General features: G+C 36.1%; 1 protein-coding gene across 1 annotated transcript in view; it reads left to right on the top strand.

The window, feature by feature from the left end:
* The window catches only part of LOC129366477 (leucine-rich repeat transmembrane neuronal protein 4), a 106,128-nt gene extending 84,746 nt beyond the window's left edge, over positions 1 to 21,382 (top strand). Inside the window, exon 3 of the mRNA XM_055040353.1 lies at positions 18,766 to 21,382. Coding sequence (XP_054896328.1) covers positions 18,766 to 19,089 — 324 coding nt within the window. The 3' untranslated portion in view covers positions 19,090 to 21,382. The remainder of the gene's footprint in view (positions 1 to 18,765) is intronic.
* The last annotated feature ends 1,955 nt before the right edge of the window (positions 21,383 to 23,337 follow it).

Genomic DNA, 23,337 nt, shown 5'->3' on the forward strand with positions numbered 1-23,337 from the left:
CTACAATAAAGCCATTTTTACATAGTCAAAAATTGAGATTGAGAAATGTTAGACACTTTTTAGACAAGAAAAAGGCATAATTGTTTTTGTGAACAAATAGAAGTACATTTTTGGCCACCATGACCATGAATGGTGATGGCAGTATCATGCTGTGGGACACTTGTTCCGTATAACCCTATTAAAAGTGAGGTCTCTTCCACCAAGCCATTTTAAATTAACTATCAGTTCTCCCAAGACTAGTGGTCGGATACCCAACCTAGAAGATGGCAGAAACATATTAATTTCTTCAAATAATCTATAGGCATTTTTAAAGAAAATATTAGAGTTTTTCCACTGATATTTTCTGTGAATCTGTAAATTTCCAGTCTTTTAGTGGGATGAAGGTTCTATGACAGGAAATTCAAATTTTGAAAATTAATGTAGTTGAGATTTCATTCAACACTTTTTGAGTCATGCTGTGAAAAACTACCACCACCAAAAAAAAAATAAATAAATAAAAATAAAAAAACAACTAACATTTTAATGTTCAGGACATGAGAACACATTCTGACCACTTAGCAGAGAGTCAGCGAAAGGTGATTCTTGGCTTCCTCTACATCTGTAATTCACTTACCACTGTGATGTCTTTTGGCTGAACTTTAAACGTAAAAAGAGATCTGTTGGGGTTTGTTGTTTTTTGTGGGAAGAATACAAACAAAAAGCAAAATCCATCAAGCGACTTTCATGTCTGATCTAACATGAGGCTAAAGGACATCAATTCAGCCTTGCCTTTGTTTTCGTGTGGTGTTTTTCTGCATGTCATAATGTCCTGTATTTTGAGGTTTTAGATGTGACAAGGCTCCTGTTAACATCACCAGAAGACAGCAAGTCATGTTTTCCAGTGTACTCCATGTCAAAAACAGTCAGTATCTCAGATTCAATCAGCAATTAATTTAAATAGACAGATATCTCTTCAACAGAAATTGAAAGCATTTTGTGCAGTTGATAAATCTTTTAGCAGGTTTGTCTTTGAAGTGCTTTCTTCATTCAGTAGATCTTTACCGTTTCACTTCAGACTATATTTCACTTATATAGTCTAATATATGTTGGCAAGTTTCGGTTACCTTGACTTAATGCTGTTTTGTTTCTGGGCAACAGAATGATGAATAAATTTTAAAAGCAGTCATCAAAGTTCTCTAATGAAGTAGAAGAATCCAGTATGTATATCATATACGCATCCCTGAAAAGCTCATGATGTGTTTTTAACAACAAAAAATGTCTATGACAAAGTAAGGCATTGGTTTAGTAATCTACATATAAATATATATACAGTAATCATAACTAAGAATGTCAAAAATTTTTGGGCCTTTTGAAATTTTTTCAGTCATTTAAATTAGGTCAAAGCAAAGAATAAGTCAAAACTGAAATTGAGCTACTTGAAAATGTCCCACTTGTAAACAAATGGCAGCATAGAATCCCTGCAAGATGCTTATAAAAACTGTCAACCTTGGGAAAGGCATTGCGCTATTAAATGTTTTAGTCTCAAGGGGATGGCTCTGTTTTAAAACCCATACATATACACAAAGAAGGAATTTGTCTCTAATGCCATGTTGGAAACATATTTAACTGGGCTGGGGTTTATAGGTTGTTAAACACATTATTCCAGGTCACTTCTGTTGGCTGTTTTTCTCATATGCGCTACGTTGCAAAGTGCTGAAATGAGAAGTGAATATTGTTTGGTTTACCGGTCAGGGCAGACAAGGTCAGTTCTTCTACATGTTTTAGCTTTAAATGATCTTTTGCTTGGCTAGTAATCAACATTCTCTGCTCTATTGGTCTTCATATTCAGCTAAGGAAACTGCATACCACTGTATGGGTTTGAATAGAAATAGGTAAGAGCATTAGTATTTACCGCACTATACAATGTTTGCAAATAGCTGCAATCAAATGAATGTCACTTCTCTTACCCTAAGGGAAATATGTTTTCCTGTTTCCTTGCAGATACACATTTTTTGATCATGAAAGTTAAGGGTTCATAGCAAATTACATGAGTAGGCAGCCAACTGAACAACCTGGCAGATTGAGGACGCATACAGAAAATGGAGGTTTTTCTACTTTTTCAAGAAAACATTGATCAGATGTGGAGAATATTTTATTGGAAACCTCAAGGAGTAATGGGAGTATTGTGGGCTACAACAGCTGGTTAGTATGCAGGCAAAACACTGCTTGATAGGAACCTTAGTGACCAATGAGTTTCTCTGATTTCTTGGACATTCTTTCTGCTTGGATGTGCAGAAAATGCTTCTTCTCCACACCTATGCTAAGATTGACTCACTGATATCTAAAGGACAGCACGATTTCAAAATTATGTTTTGGAAACAACAAGTAAACAATTATGTTTATTTTATCTATGCACAATCTCAGGCCATTGCGTATTAACAGAATGGCTGTCTTAGGACAGAATGACCTGAGCTTCCTTAAGATGCCATTTCTTTCTAGCCATCCAGACCCCTTTATTACCAGAGTGTGCCCATTATCTGATGACTACTTTTAGCAAAATAATAGGAAACCAGCATCCTAAATTGGTTTTCTAAAATGACAATTAATTCATTGAACTCCAGACGCCCATCTGCTCACCAGATTTAGGATGTGGGGAAAGGATATTCACATTATAGCTGACAAATTTGCAGCAAATGTAAGATATTATTTTGTCAAAGTCTCTACAGAAAAGTTTTCAGTACCTTGTTGAATCTATTACCGGACGATGTGATGAAAAATATGCAACTAATGCTGTCTGTATATAAAAATGAAAAGATTTATTTATTTATTAGCAAGTTTTAAAAGTGCATCAGAAAGAACAATAGACTGGTGACAAAACTCCTTCAAGGTATGCCTAATATATTTCTTTATTTACATGCAGACAATAGATGAAAATATTTCCTCAAAAGACCATTTAGTTTTTCTGATGTTCCTCGACAATATGTCAGTTGTGTCTGCAATCTGGCATCTCATTAGTCAGCTAGTCACTGGAGGATAGGCTTGTCAGGTTCATCTTGCATTTCTTTGAGTTGAGAAAATTGAATCATGACAACAGCTTAACTCAAGACAAAATACTGACAATGTTGTCAAATTGAAACAGGTCTTTAATTATGTTTTAGTTTCAGTTTTGAAATTTAGGTGCACAAATCCAAATGTTCACTTAAATCACTTCAGGAAATGGTTTACACTTACATGGACTTCCAAAACTTGTCCTGTAAGCTTGAGCTTTGTATTTTGTGATGACACAAACCAATATTTTCATTGTATTTTAGGGGGGATTTTATGTGATAGACCAAAACAGTGATATGTATAATCGTGAAAGAGAAAAAGAAAAATGAACAAGGTTTTAACAGTTTATAGTTTCAAAAGTGAAACTAGCATCTACACTTTGCTCCTCAAAATCAATCCTAGAATCACCTTTTTGTTGTCACTTCAGTGGAATATGTTCAAGTTGCACATCTAAAGAAAAAATAAATCTATCCAGAGAAATTAAACATGGTCCAATTGGATGTTTAATTACATGTAGATCCAGAATTTTATTCACAGCACCACAGCATCATGCTGCCACCTCCTCTTTTTACCATGGGGATGGTGAGTTCAGGGTGAGTTGTTCTGTTCTCATTGTGCTACAACAGCACACCTCGCTAAACGGCTTTATTTGTACACATTAAATTGAATAACCATTTAGTTTACATTGCAAGCTATTGGTTGCATTCAGTTTAAAGGACACTGAAAGGACACCTCACTTATCAAATGTTACATGTAAAATATTTGAAAACTATCATTTTCCTGCACCTTACATCACAGATAGTATGTAAGATTCCTTAAAAACCTACTAATATTTATGGTTCAAGAGTTGTTTATTCTTTTGCAAGGCACCACAAAAAGATGTAGTGATTCAAAATACCCATTGAATTTATTTATTCTCTGACATGTAACATTTGGATCCTGTACTAAAGCGGCAGTATCCCAAAAGTGAGAGACGGGTGAAACACATTAAATTAAACACAATTAACATGTTTGAGGCCAGTAGTGCCAGTGACATTGCATAAAACATTCCATAGGAAACTTGGACAGATGGGGGGTTTATGCTTTTAAAAGAAATCTGTCAAGCTTTGACTGCCATTCTGATTTGCTAGTTTTGGTTATATAACCTCAACTGTTAGCAGAAGTGCTGAAAAATCCTGCAAAACCGCTGTCTAAAACTCAGCAGGCGGCAACAGAGTCATTTTTATGTTCTCAGACGAAGAGGTTAGTTTTGATATGAAACATGATGAAGGCTTAAGCGGATTACAGAAATGTAACTGATCTCTATTTGCTTTATTTCAAACTCTCGTGAAAATTTTTTCATTTTATGTGCAACCTCTGTCAAGCCCACATCAAAGCAAAGTATGTCTTTTTTTCTTATTTTTTAAATGAACCTCTCATCTCTGTCTCATGTATCCCTGCTGCATTTTGCCCCAGGGTTGGGCTTTAAAATTTTATTTGTTCAAGTGTTATTCCACCATATGTGGGTTTACATTAATGAACCAAGGGTTTTAAGTGTTGCAAGTGCAAATCCTGGTGCACCAACGGGCAAGGGGAGTGAGTGAGAGTGTGTGGGGGTGGGAGTGATGCATTAATTCTCTATGAACAATTTGAATATTGTTGCTCCGTTGCAAAAGTAATATCAAATAGCCATCTAATGAAACATTTATCTGGGATTTGGGGATTCAGCCAATTTTAATTACCATTTGCTAAACACAAGTGTTTGCTGTGGGGCAATTGTGAGCAGTACTAGTCAGCAATCACATTTTTGTTTAATTTTCTTTTTTCCTATGGCATATGGGTTCTACTTTTCCAAGACTAGAGGAATTTGATTAAATAACAGGAAGATGTTGCTGTTTTATGCGTGATGGGGAGAATCTGTCATCTATAAATCATCAAAGCAAGTTTTTGAACACTACTCATTATCTAGACTAGAGTTTAATCTGGATCTCAGCTTCGCATATCTAGGGATTGAAAATGTGCTACTTCCACTCAGTAATACAGCTGAAATGTGGTCACAATGGATGGAGAGTCTGTGAACACTATGTTCAAGCATTGCTACAAATGCTGAATTTGAATTTCAGAAATTGAAACTTGACCTCTTTTGGTTTTCTTTCACCATTGATGTTTTTAATAGCCAATAGTTTAATTTTTAACAAGTTATCTCCTCTGACCTGACCATAGATAAAAAAAAAAAAAGAAAAAGAAAAAGGATTTTGGCTGTGAAATGAGTTTGGTGTCATGTTTTCTGTTTTCCCTGTAATTTCTGTGTAATGTCTGACCTTTGTTGTGTCTCCTTGCTCATCATAATTGAAGTTGATTGCGTATTTTCGACACCAATAAAGTGCATAACTGTAATCAAACAAAGTATGTGAAGATTATCAACTAAATGCCATGACTGTATTTCTGATGGCTGTTTGGAGAACCTCTGACTGCTATCAAATAGCATTTTTTTCCTTGAATATCTGATTTAGGAGAGAAAAAGAGGGAAAATAAAACTGGGATGAAGTACCAAACAGAACAGAAAGCCATGATTATGTTATTCAACGACTGTAATACAAAAAAACGAGGTTGATAATAATAAACTCTGATGATACAACTAAAGATATTGTCATGATTCAGTGTGTGATGGAAAACGATTGATTTTGCCTCCTGTGTTATTTATGTCTGGTCTCTATACAGATTCAAATTTAGACAGAATGTTTTTTTTTTAAATTATTATTATTATTTTTGCTAGACTTAGACACAAAATCACACCGAGAAGAGGTGAAACAGACATCAGAGTGCCCAGGTTGATCAAAGACCTTGTTTATCACAAATTCCAAGATTCCAGTCGGCTACATCTCGATCCTATTTGCATCACTGCTCATTAAAATTCAGACAAGATACGTTGTAGCCTCAAAGAAACTGTCAGGTCAGAGTTTCTCAGCAGAAAGGTTTTCCCTTGAGGGATTTGCTCTGCCGCGAGTGTATGCAAAACAGTCCCCGCAGGGATTGCTTGGGACGACCTGAATTTTCCTGCGATTACTCGAGGCCTGTGGCTAATTACCTTTGCAGATGAAAACATACGCCTCCTCATTAATTCAACACCACATAATATATCATAATTACTGGCAAACAAGTTATTGTTATCAGTTTAATTTTGCTGTTAGCGACTTTGATTCTGACTAACTTCAGTGCGGGTCGGTGAAGAAATCAACGCTGTATAGCACAGCTCTGTAAATTATCTCAAGGGATAATTTTCATAGTTTGTTGGTACTTCTGAACTATAATGTGTGATTTTTAATTACGCAGTGCAAGTGGGCCTTGACAAATTTATGACAATAGAAATAATAAATTATTAGCTATTATCAGCGTCAACCTATAGACTGTTGATGCTGTAAAATGTGTGTAACAAAATTATGTATTTTTGGCAACTTTATTTATTTTGTTTTCGTCTCTAGATTTTGCTAATCACAAGTTTTGTTTTAATTAATTTGACAGATACATAGATTGATATCAGACATCTTGCCAGTACTAGAAAGTGGATTGTTTCGATCAAGCAAACATATGTCTTTGAATGGACTAGTTGAAGTCCAGACCTATTTGTCAAATTGAGACCCTGTGGCAAGACTTGGGAAGACTCCATGTCCACAGACACATTCCATCCAAGGTGACTGAGCTTTAGCTGGTTTGCAAAGAAGCATTTGACAACATTTGACAGCTAATACAATTGTTTATGCGGAGAAATTGAATACCAATCCACAACTTTTTAGGTTTTTATTTATCTAAAAATATTTAATAATTTGTCCTTATGCCATAGATTATGTTGATCTAACACAAATAATGTAAGTTTATGGTCAATTTTGCACAGTGTTTCAAGCAACAATTATGATAAAACTACCACGCAAGTGGAAAAAAAAATGTCATTTCAAAACCGCAAGATGAATATGAGTTGCCTGAGGAGAAAAAAATATATATATATAAAAAAATGAAAGGCTTTGGTTTTGTTGCTGTTTGTTAATGTCTCACTTCCTTGAAAGACTGTCTAAGTCCTGCTTCTACAGGGAGTAGTGAGCTAAAATAGGAAGCTGATGGGCCTGGTCTGGGTATCAGTTCTGGCTGCACCCTAGTCCCTTTGACATTTCTTATTAGTCAGGTCTTTAAAAGCCTCTGCATGCCTTCCCAGACACACTCCTCCCCAATATCCCTGATTAAAGTGCGACTGATGCTCCCAGTGCAGAGCCAACTTGGCCACACAGCGTTTATGTTGGGTCATGCTCATTACTCAGACTGGAAGCAGAACATAATGCAAAGCATCACCAACTGAGAGATTTGAGAACTTTGAATCCATAATGACACAGTAGAAATGAAACTACAAATTGTTCTCAGCCTGTCATTTTGCGCTCTTAATATACATTTGGGCTCCCTTCGATGAGTGTGGAAGATTTACAGTGTAAATGGTGCTGGAAGCAATTGAGGGTTGTTTGTTAGGCCGTGAAATAACATCAATGTGCCCTGACTTTGATCATTTGCATGTATATAGATAATAAAACGCCACAGATGGGTTTAGCTGTGCAGGGCTTCTAGTATAAGGTTATGCTATTACACCACCCATAGTCACCCTCTCTGCCAGAAGTTATATTTATATTTCAGTTTATGTGGACCTTGAGTTAAAGTTACTTTACCAAATCACTATGATTATTACCAGTCATAATGATGCTTAATCTCTCTCAATTTCAAGGCTCAATTTGTGGTTCCTGTGATGTAAATATCTTCCTCTCCTCCAGTCTACCTGATTTGGTAATTTCCAAAATTTCTAAGTGCAGAAAATGCAAGACTGCTGACAATGCATGAGCTTCACATGAGCCAGGAATGCAAAAAAAGCAAAAAATACTTATTTAAACCACAGAGACTCGTTGAATACTATGGTAGCGTTCTTTAAAGAATCGCTGTGCAAGACGGTTTGGTACAAACAAATTTATTTATCATTAAATGAGTAGATGAGCCAAGGCACACAAGTTCTCTTTCAATTTTCAACATTTTCTTGTTATGCCAACACAGGCACACTTTTGTTTTGCAGTTTTGAAGAAATGCAGACTGACTCATGCGTAAATGTTAGTGGGAATGGAGCACAGTTCATAGAAGGTTTGTTGCTGTGTGGATATCGTGCAGCGGCTTTAATAAACACTCAATGCCAGCCAAGGGATATGTCCAAAGAATAGGCTTAGAAAATATCTGACAGTGAAACTCATTCTCAGGCTGAAAATCACACTTTTATTGTAAAATATTTGAAAACTATGTATAATTTTCCTCACATTTCACAAGTATACTGTACTTTGAGTTAGGGTATCAAAATACTCTATGTATAATGTGGTTGAGCAGCATTAACACTTTTTTGAAAACACTACAGGGAGAAATAATGAACAGATTTTCAAGACAATAGTTAACATTTAAAATATATTGAATATAGATTTATGTCTGTAATTATTCATCCACAATTAACTACAAAAATCAATATTACTAATGATATTTCTCTCATTAGTAATATTGCCATGACTTCATGTTTGCCATTTTTACAAGATAAACAGTAAATTAAAAGATATAATGCAATCATAACAAATGTCCCAGCAAGTGGGAATATATGACACAAACCTGAAACTTTTTGCAATTCTCAGTTTAGCATTTCCATGTTCCCACAGATTCTCAGCCCCCCATCTCATTAGTTGCTGTGATTGTGTACATTTGTAGGTATGTGTGAAAGCAAACCAGGCTGACAAACGTGTTGAGCATTGAGTAACATTTCATGGCCCATTTGCTATGGCCTGCAAAAGCTCCTTTACTGTATGTATCGTAGAAAGGGAGGCGGTTACGATGAGCATACAGTTGGCACTCACTGGTGCGTGAAGGGGCCCTCAATCCTGCTTTCTCCTTCCCTGTCTTTCATTTGTATTTTTCCCTCACTTTTTTTCCTAAAATGGCTTACTGTGGAGCTCTGCATATGGATTTGCAATTTTAACTGTCATTGCGTGGTGCCTGAGACCTGTAGTCAAGAGTCACTGCACATAAAGGGATCTTCAGTCATTAAAAAGTTAGTGGGAGGCTAAATCCTGTTTAGAGAATCAATTAGTTTAACATCTGGACAGGTGGGCTCATTCATTTCCTAATGCAGATATAAAAGAAAGTGTCATGTTGTTATAATGTGCATATGTGGCTAGCTGACCATTTCTGACATCAGAGCTACTTTAGTCAGGAAAGGATCTTAACTAAATAAAAGATGTGCTGTTTATTTTCCCAAAGAGTACATTTAAGTTGAAGACAGAATTTAGAATAGCTTCAATTATGTGATTTGTTTTTTTTTTTTTTCAGAAATCAAATGGAACTACCCTAAGAATATGATTCCAAGATTGAATTAAAGCCTTAAAGGATTTATGATTAAAATATTTGATGTAGAAAAGCATTGGTAAAGTGTAAACTTAATCTCAATGAATGAACAAATCTGATCTTAAAACTGAACCTCAAATTTAAAAGAGATTCCTCTGAATCAGTTAATTTTTTACCTTCAAGCCAGAAAAACTACTGAAATTTACCAGAAATGATATCTGTACCAAACCAACACTAAAGTAAATAAGTAAATAAATAAACTGATCAAAATTGAGCATGAAAATATTTGATTTAAACAAATTTCAAAATAATGCCAACACCTGCTGTATTGAATTATGTCACAGGATCAGCATTAATTCAAATTATTTCATTCTTGTATACATTCATCAGAAGCAGCAATGGTCAAATAGAGAAATAAAACGATAGCAAATATTGCAGGTTACTGAACAATTTGTTGATGCACACACATTCCTTTACACATCCTGATGGGCTGTCTGGAAACAAACTGACGATGTTTATCTTCACACCTCCTCAGACACACTGCTCTGGTGAAAAGCTGACTGGTGGGCTTCGTGTCATTGAAGCCCGCCTAGCAACATCTGAGTTAAGCTGACAACCCCCGCACGCTGCAGAAACAAACATTTGAAAGAGAATATTCTCCCACATGGAGACAAACAGTCAAATACAAACATGCAACAAAAAAAAAAAAAAAAAAAAAAGAATGACTCACGCACTTATGGTTTTACACCTAAGATTTACACAGTAGACAGATTATTGTGATTATGGAATCCTCACTGGAATCAGACTGTAGATGTATTTAAGTCATATTTTAAAGTTGTGGACTGTTAAGAGAAAATGGAATAGTGAGTAATGAGAAATAACATGTGAATGACATTGGATTGTCTTGAGCCGCAGTGGTGTTTGAAAAAGTTAAATGTATTTAGAACAAGACACAAGCAGCGTCAGTTGTTTATTGCCCATATCTGTTAGTATAGAACACGGTTTGATGTTAGGCATAGAAGATTATTAAGATGCAAGCTTTCACATCCAAAACAAAGTGTAATAATAAGATTCCAATTGAACAATATGCAGTGAAGAAAAAAAAAACATAACGACTGTGCTCACTCATTAATTCCTTTTCTATTAAATTAACCACTTGCAGTGTTAGTCACTGATCACATATTCAGTTTGCTCCAAGGAATGTATTATTGTCCTCAGCTCCAGTAAGCACTTTGTACCACCGTACCGCCCTGCAGAACATTATCTTACTGAAAGGGTTTGGATCTAAATTTACAATAGATGTAAATTTCTGCCAGTACTAAATACAAGTAGACTGCATTGTGGTTTTGTTTAAGACATCTGAACAGATCAGAAGAGAAGACAGGGCACATAAGCAAGATAACAGCTCAATTCAAATGCAGGAATTATGATTTTAAGAAGCATTACACCACAACCTAATCTCACTTACTTAGAGATTGATTACATTTATTTCAACTGAGTCCAAATAACCGCCCTGCGTATCAGTTACATAAATTCTGATCATCGTTTCATGCCAGGTAGTAATAAAATAAAAAAAGTATATTAAAGGAACCGAACTCGAGGGACCAAGTCAATGACTTTGCAGCAATCCCTCAATGTGAGTAAGCATGTGAGGAATTGCATTTTGTTTTTACATGGAAGAAAGCTTCAACGGAAATACTTCCAGAAAGAGGAAAAAAAAAAAAGAAAAAGCGAATACACAGTTAAGTAAAAGCTTTATCAGGAGTTTGATCCACAAAACAAACACAGATTAAGGAAGAATCACAAATTGAGAACATAGAGAAATTAATAATACAGAACAAGAGCTCTGTGAAATGAGCTACTCAGGAATGAGACATGCCTAAACATAGAAGCCCTGGACCAGAAGTACTTTGTATGGAAAAAGAAAAACAAAGATAACGCAAACAGTTATGACAGTAATGTCTCTGTCAATAATTTCAATGAGCAAAAAAAGACAAACCCTTGTGCAATCTTAACATTCTGTTTACTCCCCTTGTCCTACGCCTTAACAAAAGCCCCACAATAAAGCAGCTTACTTGAATTTGAAATCCAAAATCTATTTTGCATGATGAAACAATCGGTTATTTATCAACTCAACTCAATTTAATAAATTTTAATTATGAATTGTTTTTTTGATTAACAACACAAAAAGACAATTAACAGTTGTACACTTTTCTTTTCTTCTTACGACACACCAACTGTAATAGTTTTCTTTTACACAGTAAAGGTTTATTATTGTACTTATATAAATGTGAAGTAATTACTTCTGAATGACCTAACCTGAAAGGGAAAAAAGTCAACAATCTGTAACTTTTGTGTCAACAGTTCATTCTTTTTTACTGTTTAGGACGTTAATTATAAAAATTCTTCTTTCCTACAACATCCTTCAAAATGATGGAAGATATTCTTATGTTGAAGAATATCTTCAGCATAAGATGTTGACCATAAGATGTTCAAAATCTTATGCTTAGCATCCTGCAAAATTATTTAGTAGGTTTTCTGTTCATCTTGCAGATCAAGATGTTCAAGAAGTATAACTTTTTCTAATGATGGGGTCAATTTAAGAAAATATATTCTTTGTACAGTTAATGCTAGTAGGTCACTTTTGACAAGATTTAAGCAATTTCAATTTCAACACATTTGTGTGTTGCTCTAGTGATTCCCTATAATGAATTTCGCAATTTCTTGGAAAGACACTACAAAAATACAAAATATGTTTGTGCATTTTTTTCAAAAAAGGAATAAAAATGTCTTTTTTTTTCACCATTAATTACATATTAATTACCAACTGTAAACATGTTTCAAGTATTTATATAAATAGTGATTGAAATAGGAAAAAGCTAATCCAAAGTGGCAGTTCAGTGGTAGCCATTTGCAACTCCTCTTCACTTTTTTTTATGCTTCTACGAGACACAATGCAGTGACATGAGAGGATCAAAGTGTTTGGCAGGGAAAGCGGCAGACTTCTGAACCGTAATGCTGCTAAAGCCTAGGGAGACATTAGCATTGTATGCCTGTGGCACTGTTGCTTCTTCTTCAGCTGCTCATAAAAGCATGAATGCAAAAAAAAAAAAAGAGAAAGAAAACTTCTAAAGGGGACTGGAAAGCTGTAAAAAAATAAGTTATGGGATTTGGGGCTTTTTAAGAGACGGCATGACTTAAATTAGAGCTGCTCTGAGACTGTTTGCAGTATCAAAATGAAAAAAAAAACAAAAAACAGTTGACTTGACTTTTTCACATTATTTAGTTTTAAAACACACATTTGGAGGTTCTCCAGTCAATAATGATAAACTGACATTGACTTTGACAGCAACTTAAATACTGTTTATACAAGACCCATGACTGTCAAAAGAAAATCACACATAAAAAGCAGCTTAAGTGTTTTAAGGTGCACTAAAGCATTTCCGCTACCCCCTGGGGAAGCATGCCAATCACTGCGTTACTGAAACACATAGAGATAAGCGTTGGCAGAGATCCAAAGAAGCAGAAAGCAGTCCAGTTGTTTAACAAAGAAATGCAGCTTTTCTTTCCTCTCTTCATGCTAATACCTTCTGACAGCCAAGGCCAAGTTATAAAATACACACAGGTGCATCTGCACCAAATTACTCTGTACAACAAAGCTCTCTGCACTAATGGTAAGTGAGGAGTTGGCTATTTCAGATCAGCTTTAAATCAGTTTCCAATATGATTTACTCTTTTGACAAGGAACTATGAGTTACACTTTAGGTACAATCAAATTACAAAATAAAGGCTTCAGATTTATTTTGAAGCCTTTAAAATGAGAATATTTTTAAGTCCTTGTTGTCTATCTCAACAAGGACTTGACTTATTCTTGAGGCCTCAGATGTCAGGCTCTAAAAAATATTTCTGTCTCTTTTAATCAGATTCAGCAACACAGTTGGCTAAAGTTGTGTAAAAGATCTATGTAGTTGTTTGTAAGTTCAGGAGGTCTATGTAAGTAACTGGCTATTATGGTAGAATTACACAGTACAGAACTACTAGAAAAGCAATTAACACCTTTTTAGGTTTGCTTGTGTGTGTTTTTTTTTTTGTTTTGTTTTGTTTTTAATGCAAATATGAGGCGAGCTTTTACAGTCTGTAAGACTCATACGATAGCGCAGACAGAGATGTCCTTAATTTCTCATTAAAAGATTTTAAAAGCTTTTTTATTAGCCTGGGGCATTTGTGGACTGTAGGCTATTAAGTTGCTCATGTTTGCTGTAGCACCATAATAAAGACCATACCTCGTGATCTGAGCTCAGCATTAAATGAGCTCAAATCATTTAACTTAGCTTTTGTTTGGCACCTTATTTTGTCGCTCCTAAGCTGGTGTCATCACATTAGTGGTGATCAATTCATGTAGAAGTTCTATAGTGACGCATTTGTTCTATTTTTTTTTTACATAATTGTAAACATTAATAAAAGTTTGAAACAATGCATAGGGTCAAACTGTACAGAGGTTATGGCATACATTTGATGTGAGAATATTCATTGGAGTCATGAGTGACTTGTAATTTAGCTTTTTATTTCAGCAGTATAGTAACCTAAATGCGGCACATTTTATTTTCTTATGAAATATATAATTGATAGATATTTTGCAGCTTGTTTTGCATTTTAATGGCAGGCTGTTCATCCATCCATCCATCCATCCATCCACCCGTCTGACCGTCCATCCATCCATCCATCCATCCATCCATCCATCCATCCATCCATCCATCCATCCATCCATCCATCCATCCATCCATCCATCCATCCATCCATCCACCCGTCTGACCGTCCATCCATCCATCCATCCATCTCCAGCTTCTTAAATAGCTCTGTCTTTACTGCCATACAGTAAGAGGCAGGTTCCACATTTGACAAGTTGACATTCCATCAAAGAGGTAACAAAAAGAGAGAAATTACTAAAAGTGAAGGAGAGAAAAAGAGAGAAGAAATCAAAGTCTGAAGAGAAAAAGCTTGTATTTTCATTCTGCACCAATCTGTTCTCATTTTGGCTTCAGAGATGGCTACATTGTATCAGGACTCTTAAAAAAAGGCACAAGGTGTTCTTGGCACCGGTAAATCTGCTGAAACCATTCTTCAGTGAGCATGTGTCAAAATCCTTCTGAGGAGATCAAATAAAATCTCAATTAGAAAATTACGACTAACGTGTTACTGTTTTGCTTTTACACTTTTTGTAGATACAAAATTTTAACATGATTCCATAAAATCCTAATAGAATGACAAAATATTTCATATGACATTAAGGGAGTGTTAATCATTGGCTGTACAGTAACCACAATCTGATCATAAGTAGGTTAAAGTTTTATCCTCAAGTGGATACTTTTTTTTAATTTTTTTTATCTCTGTTTCATAATTATTGGAAGCAGAAAAAAAATATTTTAACAATAAAATCCTTTTTTAAAAAGAAATATTTGAGGAGTTTTATTTTTTCAATTTCATCAGAATAGTCTATTCAGCAGCATGGTGGGTATGAAAATCTGCAGCAAATACATTTTTCCTATTTCTTTCAATCAAATTAAGAAGCACTTTGAGAAAAAAATGCTGAAGTCACTCGACAAGGACACTAATTGTTGATATGTGCATGTGTGTGTGTGTGTGTGTGTTTTGGCTACAAACTGAAAGCTGTAAGCCTGCCAAGATTGATTTTCTCGTGAATATGATCTTGTGAATACTGTGACAATGCAGTTGCCAGGTTACAGAAGCATATGTCAGACAAAAACACTCAAATGCATGTACAAGCAGCCATACCAGTAATCAGGTGTGAAAACAATGTTTCAAGGCCAGCCTTGCATCCATTACAGGAGCTGCAGTGGCAAGAAGCAAGTTATCTTTTTGTCAATTCATATATATTAAAATATGTCCATCATTTAGGGCAGCACTCTTATTGAGAAAATAGCCAGAGGTCAGTCTGAGTTATTTATAAATACCTGCTTGTGGAACAAGATATGTAGATTATTGCAGCTTCATAGAAGATTTCAGAAATACTGAACATAACTTAATAAAATCATTTTGTACTTTTCTGACCCTGATTATTTCAATGAAGTAATTCACTTAAATGTTAGAGATCAAACATAACTTTACAAATAGAGAAGGTTTGATGTCCATGTCAGCCATGCTTCTACAACTGCGTGTGTCCACACCGATAAAGAACAGTGTGAGAATTAAATTTTGTGAGCACTTTTATTGGGTTTTATTTTTTATTTTCCAAGATACTTTTTTGTCTGCACTGTAGGGTTTAGTATATGTACAAATGTTGATAGTGCTACAAGAAATTTATCCATAGGGATATACATTAGTGAGTAGAATTTTTTATACCTTTTTTTACAGCCCCTTGTAGTGTACCTGTTTATAGATCCTATGCCTGCAAAATGTGTACAAATTTTGGGAATGTTCAGACCTCTGAGAAGGCATTTCATTGGCATAAGAGTCCACAGAACACACCCAAACGTGGTGTCCAAACACCACGTCAGGGTTTTGGGACCAGACATAACCTTTTATTGAAAACAACTTGAAAACATTAGGTAATCAAAAATTAAGTCAATCATAGCGAAAGTTTCAAAATGGCATGGATTAAACGCAAACTATATGAATAAAATATATCACAGAAAATATTCACTGCTGTTTATTTTCCCTACAACTTTAAAGACATTTGGAAGCAAAAAAGATTTGCTTTATGTACGGTGACCAGATGTGAAACATTTGCATATTTGACTGTCAACAGACTGCAGGGTGCAGGGAATTACTAATGTCCTGATGCTGAGAGGCAAAAAGGCTGACAGCATTCCTAATGAGCCAGCTAGAGCTTGCTACAATAGACTCTGAATAGAAATAGCACATTTTGTTCACAGAAAATGACGTGAAAGACATTTTGAGTCGCTTTTGTCCAACAGAAGGGAGTCTGTGTTTCATTTAAAAAGAGTCTTAACACGTTTTTGTTTTTTTTTCATAGCAACTCTTATTGTAAAAAACCCACTAAAGATAATTTCAAAAAACATACTTGCTGTCTTTCTCTTTCAATAATCTTGTCTCCTAGCCCCTCTTCAATTAAACCTTTACAATTGTTCGCTTCCAGACATTACTTGCACAAGGGCAGATTTATAGTCGGATAATTTGTCAGAATCTGCTGAAATGGTTAGCGAGCGAATATAGGTTCATTAATTGATTGGATGTGGCCTGGGAGTGAGGGAAGCAGCACTGAGGTCTCTGATGAGAGGGGGATATGATGGTGTGGTAGCGAGAGGAGCAGGGCTTGTGAAAGGTTTAAAAACTGAAAGGGGAATGGAGGGGGAGTAATCCACTGAGTGCCCATAATGTAATGAGTCAGCCTTGCTTAATGGAGTCCATTTGAGGGGGGGGAAGGAGTTAGAAAAAGTATGCAGGGTGGTGTTCCTGGAGGTGCTCAGGTGTTGCTGAGAGAAAAGGCCAGACTGGAAGGATCAAAGGTGGCTGAACATTTGAGTTTTCTAAATGAATAATCATCAGACAAACAAAGGCTTTAAAGCAGGTCAACGATTGCAGCTTTGGTCTGTTGCTAAATTTTTTATTTATTTTTTGTTTTGTTTTGTTTTTTGTTTCATTTACGAAACATAGCTGCCTTTAATTCTGAGTGATTTGCTTAAAGATTCCAGACCTTTATTGACATAACTACACACTATAATCTCTGTTTATGAAAGCATGTTGGTGATTGCTTCGAACATTCCTAAAGCAAATCTGTTGAGACACCAAGTGAGATATAGAAATATTTATAGTTCATAAATTAGTCCATAAACTATTGGTAACCAATTAGCTCATGTAATTGTTTGCAGTAGAATCATATTAGGAAAGTTATGCTGGAAAGATGGCATGGTTGTGACACTTTCTCTCAAGGCAAGAGAGCAGAATAGTATTTGTGTCTTATGTGTTGGGACCATATCTGTTGTTCCTGCAGTTGTCATGTGCTTGTTTTGCCGTATGCAAGTAATCGGATGAGTTCTTTCTCCGCCAGCCTGCAGTGTTTTCATTTATTTTATTTTTTTTCAGGTCAGCTGCTATTTCACCCTGCTGTTTTCACGGACTGTTAGAAAATTTCCTAATTGGCAAATAAGTGTGTGATTTAAAGTTAGGAAGACAGAGTGTCGCAAGAGACTCATCTGCTTGTTTTGGACTGTGTAAAGAAGTGCAGAGGGAACACAAGTCCAAACACATGGACAGATGTGATGAGTGCTCCTGGCTGTGATACAAGTAGCACAGCACTGGAGATGGCACGGGCTTTTGTGTTCCAGCTTTACTACTAAAGTTTGAGCGCAAAACCCCTTTACTATCCTTCATTGTGGCTCGTATACTTTCTTTACAAATCCAAGCCGTAGTGAGATTGCATATTAGAAAACAGGATCCCAGAAACTCAGACTTGCTCAAAATAGTTTTTCTTCAATCTGTAAGGTGCAGCTGTTGTAAATGCATGAATTTTAAATGGTATCTAGGCCGGTGCTGAGACTCAGGTGGTCACCATGTGAGGGTATTTACAGTGAGCTGCCAAATGGACTGGGAACAGGAGGTCCCAGAGTCCTAATGAACCATTTAAAGCATGGCAACATTATTACCCAAAACAACATGCTGTAGCAATTCAAGTTTTAAATGTTTTTTTTTAATGTTTTTGTTATGGATTATTTGTTATTAAAAATTGATTTGTGTTTGCTTGATCTAACCTTTTAATGTGTGATATTTCATAAAAGTGAAATGGAGATTAATGGCAACAGAAATAGTGTGGAATATGAAATCTGGACAAAACGTGTAGAATAGGCTTATACATGTATACATTTCAGAAAGATGAACAAAAGAGCATTTTTATAGTACTCCATTCAATCTCAGTTTAGCCTGTTCCCCTCAGGGTCAGTCAATCAGAGCACCAGCTGATTCATGTCGACTTCCCAGTTTATCTCTCATCGACTGGGGTTTGAATTGGCAAAGGGGTAAACAAATCCTGAGTAATTTCTACAACACCTACAGAAACGCTTAAATGCTTTTTTGTTTGTTTTATTTTTCTTATGCCAAGCTTTAAATTTGGTTTTGGAATATTGTGCTGTGTACTTCGGTGTCAGAAAAGAAGCAAAAAAGTCAGCATATTGTTACCTTTTCTCAAGTCCATACCCATATGAAAACTCTATATTTAATATTCTAATTCAGTCAGATTTTCTGGTTGTGAACCTGGATCATTAATCTCATTTTTTTCTTCCCCCCTCTCCCCTCTTTCCCTTCTCTCCTCTTTTCACCATGAACCTTCCACTCGTCCTTATCCCCACAACATTTTGCATCCTCCTCTTTTCCAATGCTCAGGTCCCCCACCAGATGGGTGCCCTAACCTTTTACCGCTACGAACAGCCCATTGTAGACTACTGCCAGGCCCATCAACCCCTGCGGCTCAACATGGGATACGAAGGCCCACCTCAGGGACTGGAAGGACTTGAAGACTTGGGGCCATGTGACAGGGGCACGATACAGACGGTGGCCTTGCCTGCAGTGCCCTCTGTTGCCAGCATAGGTGGCCCTGTGCCAGGGGCCCGGTCCCCTCCTCCGTCCCTCATGCAACAAACTGAAGGCCCCAGCAGTGGCCCTTATCCTCCCCCAGAACGCACCGGAACTCTTAAATTTGGACGCTAAAGAGTCTGACTGTTAGAGGTGGGAGAAAAGCCTGTGATTCAACATTACTTTTGAAAGGAAGGGAGCAGGTGAGGTGGTTCAATGGGGCCTTGTTTATACCACATGGACGAACGGACTACATTTTCAAAATATTCCTGGAGGGTTTTGGCACTGGAAATACACAGTCTTACATTAATATAATATGGTGGAACATTCATCATTCTGAATTTCTTTTAAAAGCAGCTCATAGAAAAAAAAACCCTCACTACCTACTCATCAAAAGTAATTTAACAGATGATGAAAAGAGTTGCTTTGTGGCCGAATCTGGTCTTCATCATACCTGATGTCAGCCCAATGGCTTACGTGTTCACAGTGGCAGCAGTCAGCTTCTGCACTGTCAGGAGTGAAAGGGGACGTGCAATAAACAAAATGTCTCAATCATAGAACATGGCAGTAACGCGACAGATCTCTGAGGTTTTGTGAAGCACAGGAGGCTTCCTACTGTAATTAGAATATTCATCTCACAAGCTGTTGACAAAGTGAGACCTGCATTATCGTTCCGGAAATAATCACATTCAGACTTTCTTTTGTTCTGTTTTGTTGGATGTTGTATTTAGAACTGAATTCAATTTCTGTGCATGTTAAACCAAAGAGTTTATTAAGGACTTTCTTTAAGGCACATACATAAAATATCAGTTGTTTTACACAACAACCCCCTGCCAGTTCGCACTTAACCGCCAAAGCCCCCTGCTGTTTATGACAAACTTTGCAGATGAGCAAAGCAATCAAGCTTGAGTAAGGTCAGGTTCTGAACTGAGCTGTTGAACAGATTCATTATAGTCGTGAAATGTATAAGGGGAACCATGAACAACAGCTTCCAAAGCTGTATGTTCAAATAATAATAACAGAATACATATAGGAAGTAAATGGCTAATCACTGTATGTGAATATACCCCCAGCTGAATGACTCACTTTTCTTTAGGAAACCTTTCATGTGGATATTCATGAGAAAATAAGTACATTTATATGAACATGTGTACATATTATTCAAAAGGTTGAGCCTATTGAAAGAGAAACCACTCTCACTGCCCCAAAATTGTCATTTGAAACAAATCAATGATTGACTTTCATCAGAATGGACTACAGAAGGAGCAACGCGCTCCTCTTTCCCTGCCGCCACAGAGAACAACACTGCTGACTGGAGGCATGTTAAACCAGCAAGCTGACTTCTCTTTGACCTGCATATGAACCCATGGACTGTATTGGGAATGTTACAGACATGTTTATTTATTTTTTTTTTTTGTTCTATAAAGCGTGCAATGGAGTTTTATGCACTCAGTAACCCTGTGGCCGCTGTGTTGAGCACTTCTTATGGAGTCGTTGGGGACTTAACATACAGCAGCGACAGGCTGTCAAGTATAGTCTCTGGCTCCGGCCAGAGTGTTGTGGAAACTGACCACAACAAGCCGGGGTGACACACAGTTCAAACAGATCAATGCATCCTTACGATGGGAATATATGAAGCAAACTATTGTTTTTTTTTTTTCCTTTTCTTTTCTCTTTTTGAGATAAATCGAAAGTTTCTAAAGTGTTTAAAGATGATGTCAATAAATTCCATAAGACTCACAGAGGGACTAAATAAAACAGAACTCAATCATTGTGTAAATAAAAAAAAAGTCTTTAAGAAGAAAATAAAGGTACAAACTTCACTTCTTCTGAAACACAAACTGTGAACAGAAGAGGAGCCTTATTGACGTTCCAGTGGGAATACATTACCAGGACGACTCGGTGAGGAGGTTCCTATTGTAATGCTCTTGTTGTTTCAATGATAAATATTTTTCTATCTGCTCCCTTCATGATATTGCCATTTAATTCAAATGATATGGAGATTCTTTCTTAAACCCAGTTCATTTTACCGAATCGCATTTTGGAGGAAGGGTTGAAACCAGTATTATTTGTGACGTTCTCTGAATGGCCTCTGTATTCTTTGTTCTCACACTTGTACATGTTAGAGAGGTATACCTTCAGGTTGTTGTCACACGGTTTGTTATTTGTAACACAGTCTGTTCATCAACTTTTAGAATTTCCATGCTATCTGCCATTCAAAGATTTCCTGTGTGGAGAAGAAGTGTGCTAACTTGTGAGAAAATATGTTCTTGTTTTGATGTGCCATTATTTTTGTATGCGTTCTACCAAAAACCAGGCCCAGACACAAGTGACTCAAATATTATCACCGCATTGCAACCTCAAAAGGGTTCATTCCCGTTTATGTACAGGTCATTGCATTAAAAAAAATAAAAAATAAAAAAATACAGTTGAGTCACTCGATACAGTTGCTTTTTAGTGCTGGTGGAGTTTACTTTGTAATTACAGCTGTGCCAATGTCTTTATAACGGGAGCTCTCAGTTCTACCCATGTATTATTGTCTTGCCTTGCTCTATATCACTCCTATTAACTCCCTGGCCTGAATTTCATGTCTGCTGCTTGGTGACTCAGGTGAACCTGTTAAGCTTAGTTCTATTTCTGTCCGCATGTTTATATATTGGGAAACTTTGTCCAGCTGGGGAAGGAGACAAACCGTGAGACAGATATTTCCTGCCAGGAATGGCCTAGAACCAGCAGCACGTGTCTCTTACCACATCTCCGTTTCAAACGCATTTCATTTGCTGTTCATGCTCATGTCTTGTCTGATATAAAATTCCCCGACATTCTAAGCTACAAAGGAGAAAAAAACGCTTGTATCAGGCACGGAAAATCACAGGTGAAACTTTCCTTTTATATTCCCCCATGTATGTCTTATTTACATTGGGTTCAAAACATTAAAATTAGGTCATTTTGTTGGCAGCAAAAGATTAAAACGACTTTGTCCTCCACATGTAATTAGAAAATTGTAATGAAATGTTTGTATTTACAGATACAAACCAATGTTGGATTAATCGTCACTACATCCCTGAAAAAATCCGGTATGTTCAGCGGAACTTTGAATCCTGCTGCCAGTATTTATCCAGTCTTTTGTCCATTTCTTTTGCCTTCAGAGAGCTGGAAGCACAAGTGCTGCATGCTGTTGATGCATGCATGAGCTAAACTCCAGGACAGTCTGTGAGACCCATCCAGTGCCAACACTTTTTATGTTCTATTCCACTTTCTTAATACTTTTATGCACCATAACGGTCCATTCATCCCTTCCACACTCTGAGTTAGTCCTAACAAGGATTAAGTGTTTCCCTTATTTCTTCTTGCTTCAGAAGATAATAGTGAAAGTCTAAGGAAAAGTTGTAAAAACTGATGTACTTGAGAGTTTATGCTCAGAGAAATAAATATGCCTCTCTTATGGGAAAAGTATTGCAGATAAGATATAAAGGTGAAGACTTGGCGTGGACTGGTATGAAGTTCTCACAATATAACAACCCGAGAGAAAAAACATGTAGTTTAGTAGCATCATGATATTTAGACAAACAATTTTGACAAAAATTGTATTAGATGAGCACATTTATTTGATTAAAACAAGGCTATTGCTTCAGCTGGCAAATTATTGCTGCTCAGGTATCATTCCTCTAATTGGCTGATTAACTGACATGCTGCTTGTAGCTTAGGAACTGCTGTTTTAAAATGGTTTTACCTCAATAAAGCTATCTTTATTTAGGTGAAACTTAATAAATAGAGTAATTATTTTTATTATAATACTTCTGATAATAAAGATAAATATTTTTATTATCTTTATTATCATGGCTCACAGAGAGCCACGATGCGGTACTTTAGATCTCGGCTCCTTGTATATTTTACAATCAGAAATGTTTCAAAACACCAAAAGGTTCCTTTGCTGTAAGCATGGGAATAATGTGTTCTATATAATCATAGAAAAATCCAGAATAAAGTTAAAATAACTTTAAACAATAAGAAAGGTAGGAAGGAAAAAAATTACCATTTTAAAACTAATGAGAAATGCAACGGAAATTTGTCTTCACCTTGAATCATATATATATATATATATTTTTTTTAAACTCAGTCATTGACTGTCTCTACAATGATCACTGGGATGACTTTGTTTAATGCTGTCTTTGCAAACATGCTAATTGCAAATAAATGATGTTTTAAATTTAAAACTCCATGATCATTTTAGCTTTGCTTTCAAATAGTAAAAACCTTATTCTACAGTGACTTCTCTCAGTGTGTGACATTGTATAACCCCATTTCTTGAATTCTCCTGGTGGAGTGGTGGGAAAAAAAACTATTTCTATAAAATGTATTTCTATATTACAGTTTTGAAAG

The sequence above is a fragment of the Poeciliopsis prolifica genome, unplaced genomic scaffold, assembly GCF_027474105.1.
Source record: "Poeciliopsis prolifica strain line A6 unplaced genomic scaffold, Auburn_PproV2 SCAFFOLD015, whole genome shotgun sequence".
Lineage (NCBI taxonomy): Eukaryota > Metazoa > Chordata > Actinopteri > Cyprinodontiformes > Poeciliidae > Poeciliopsis > Poeciliopsis prolifica.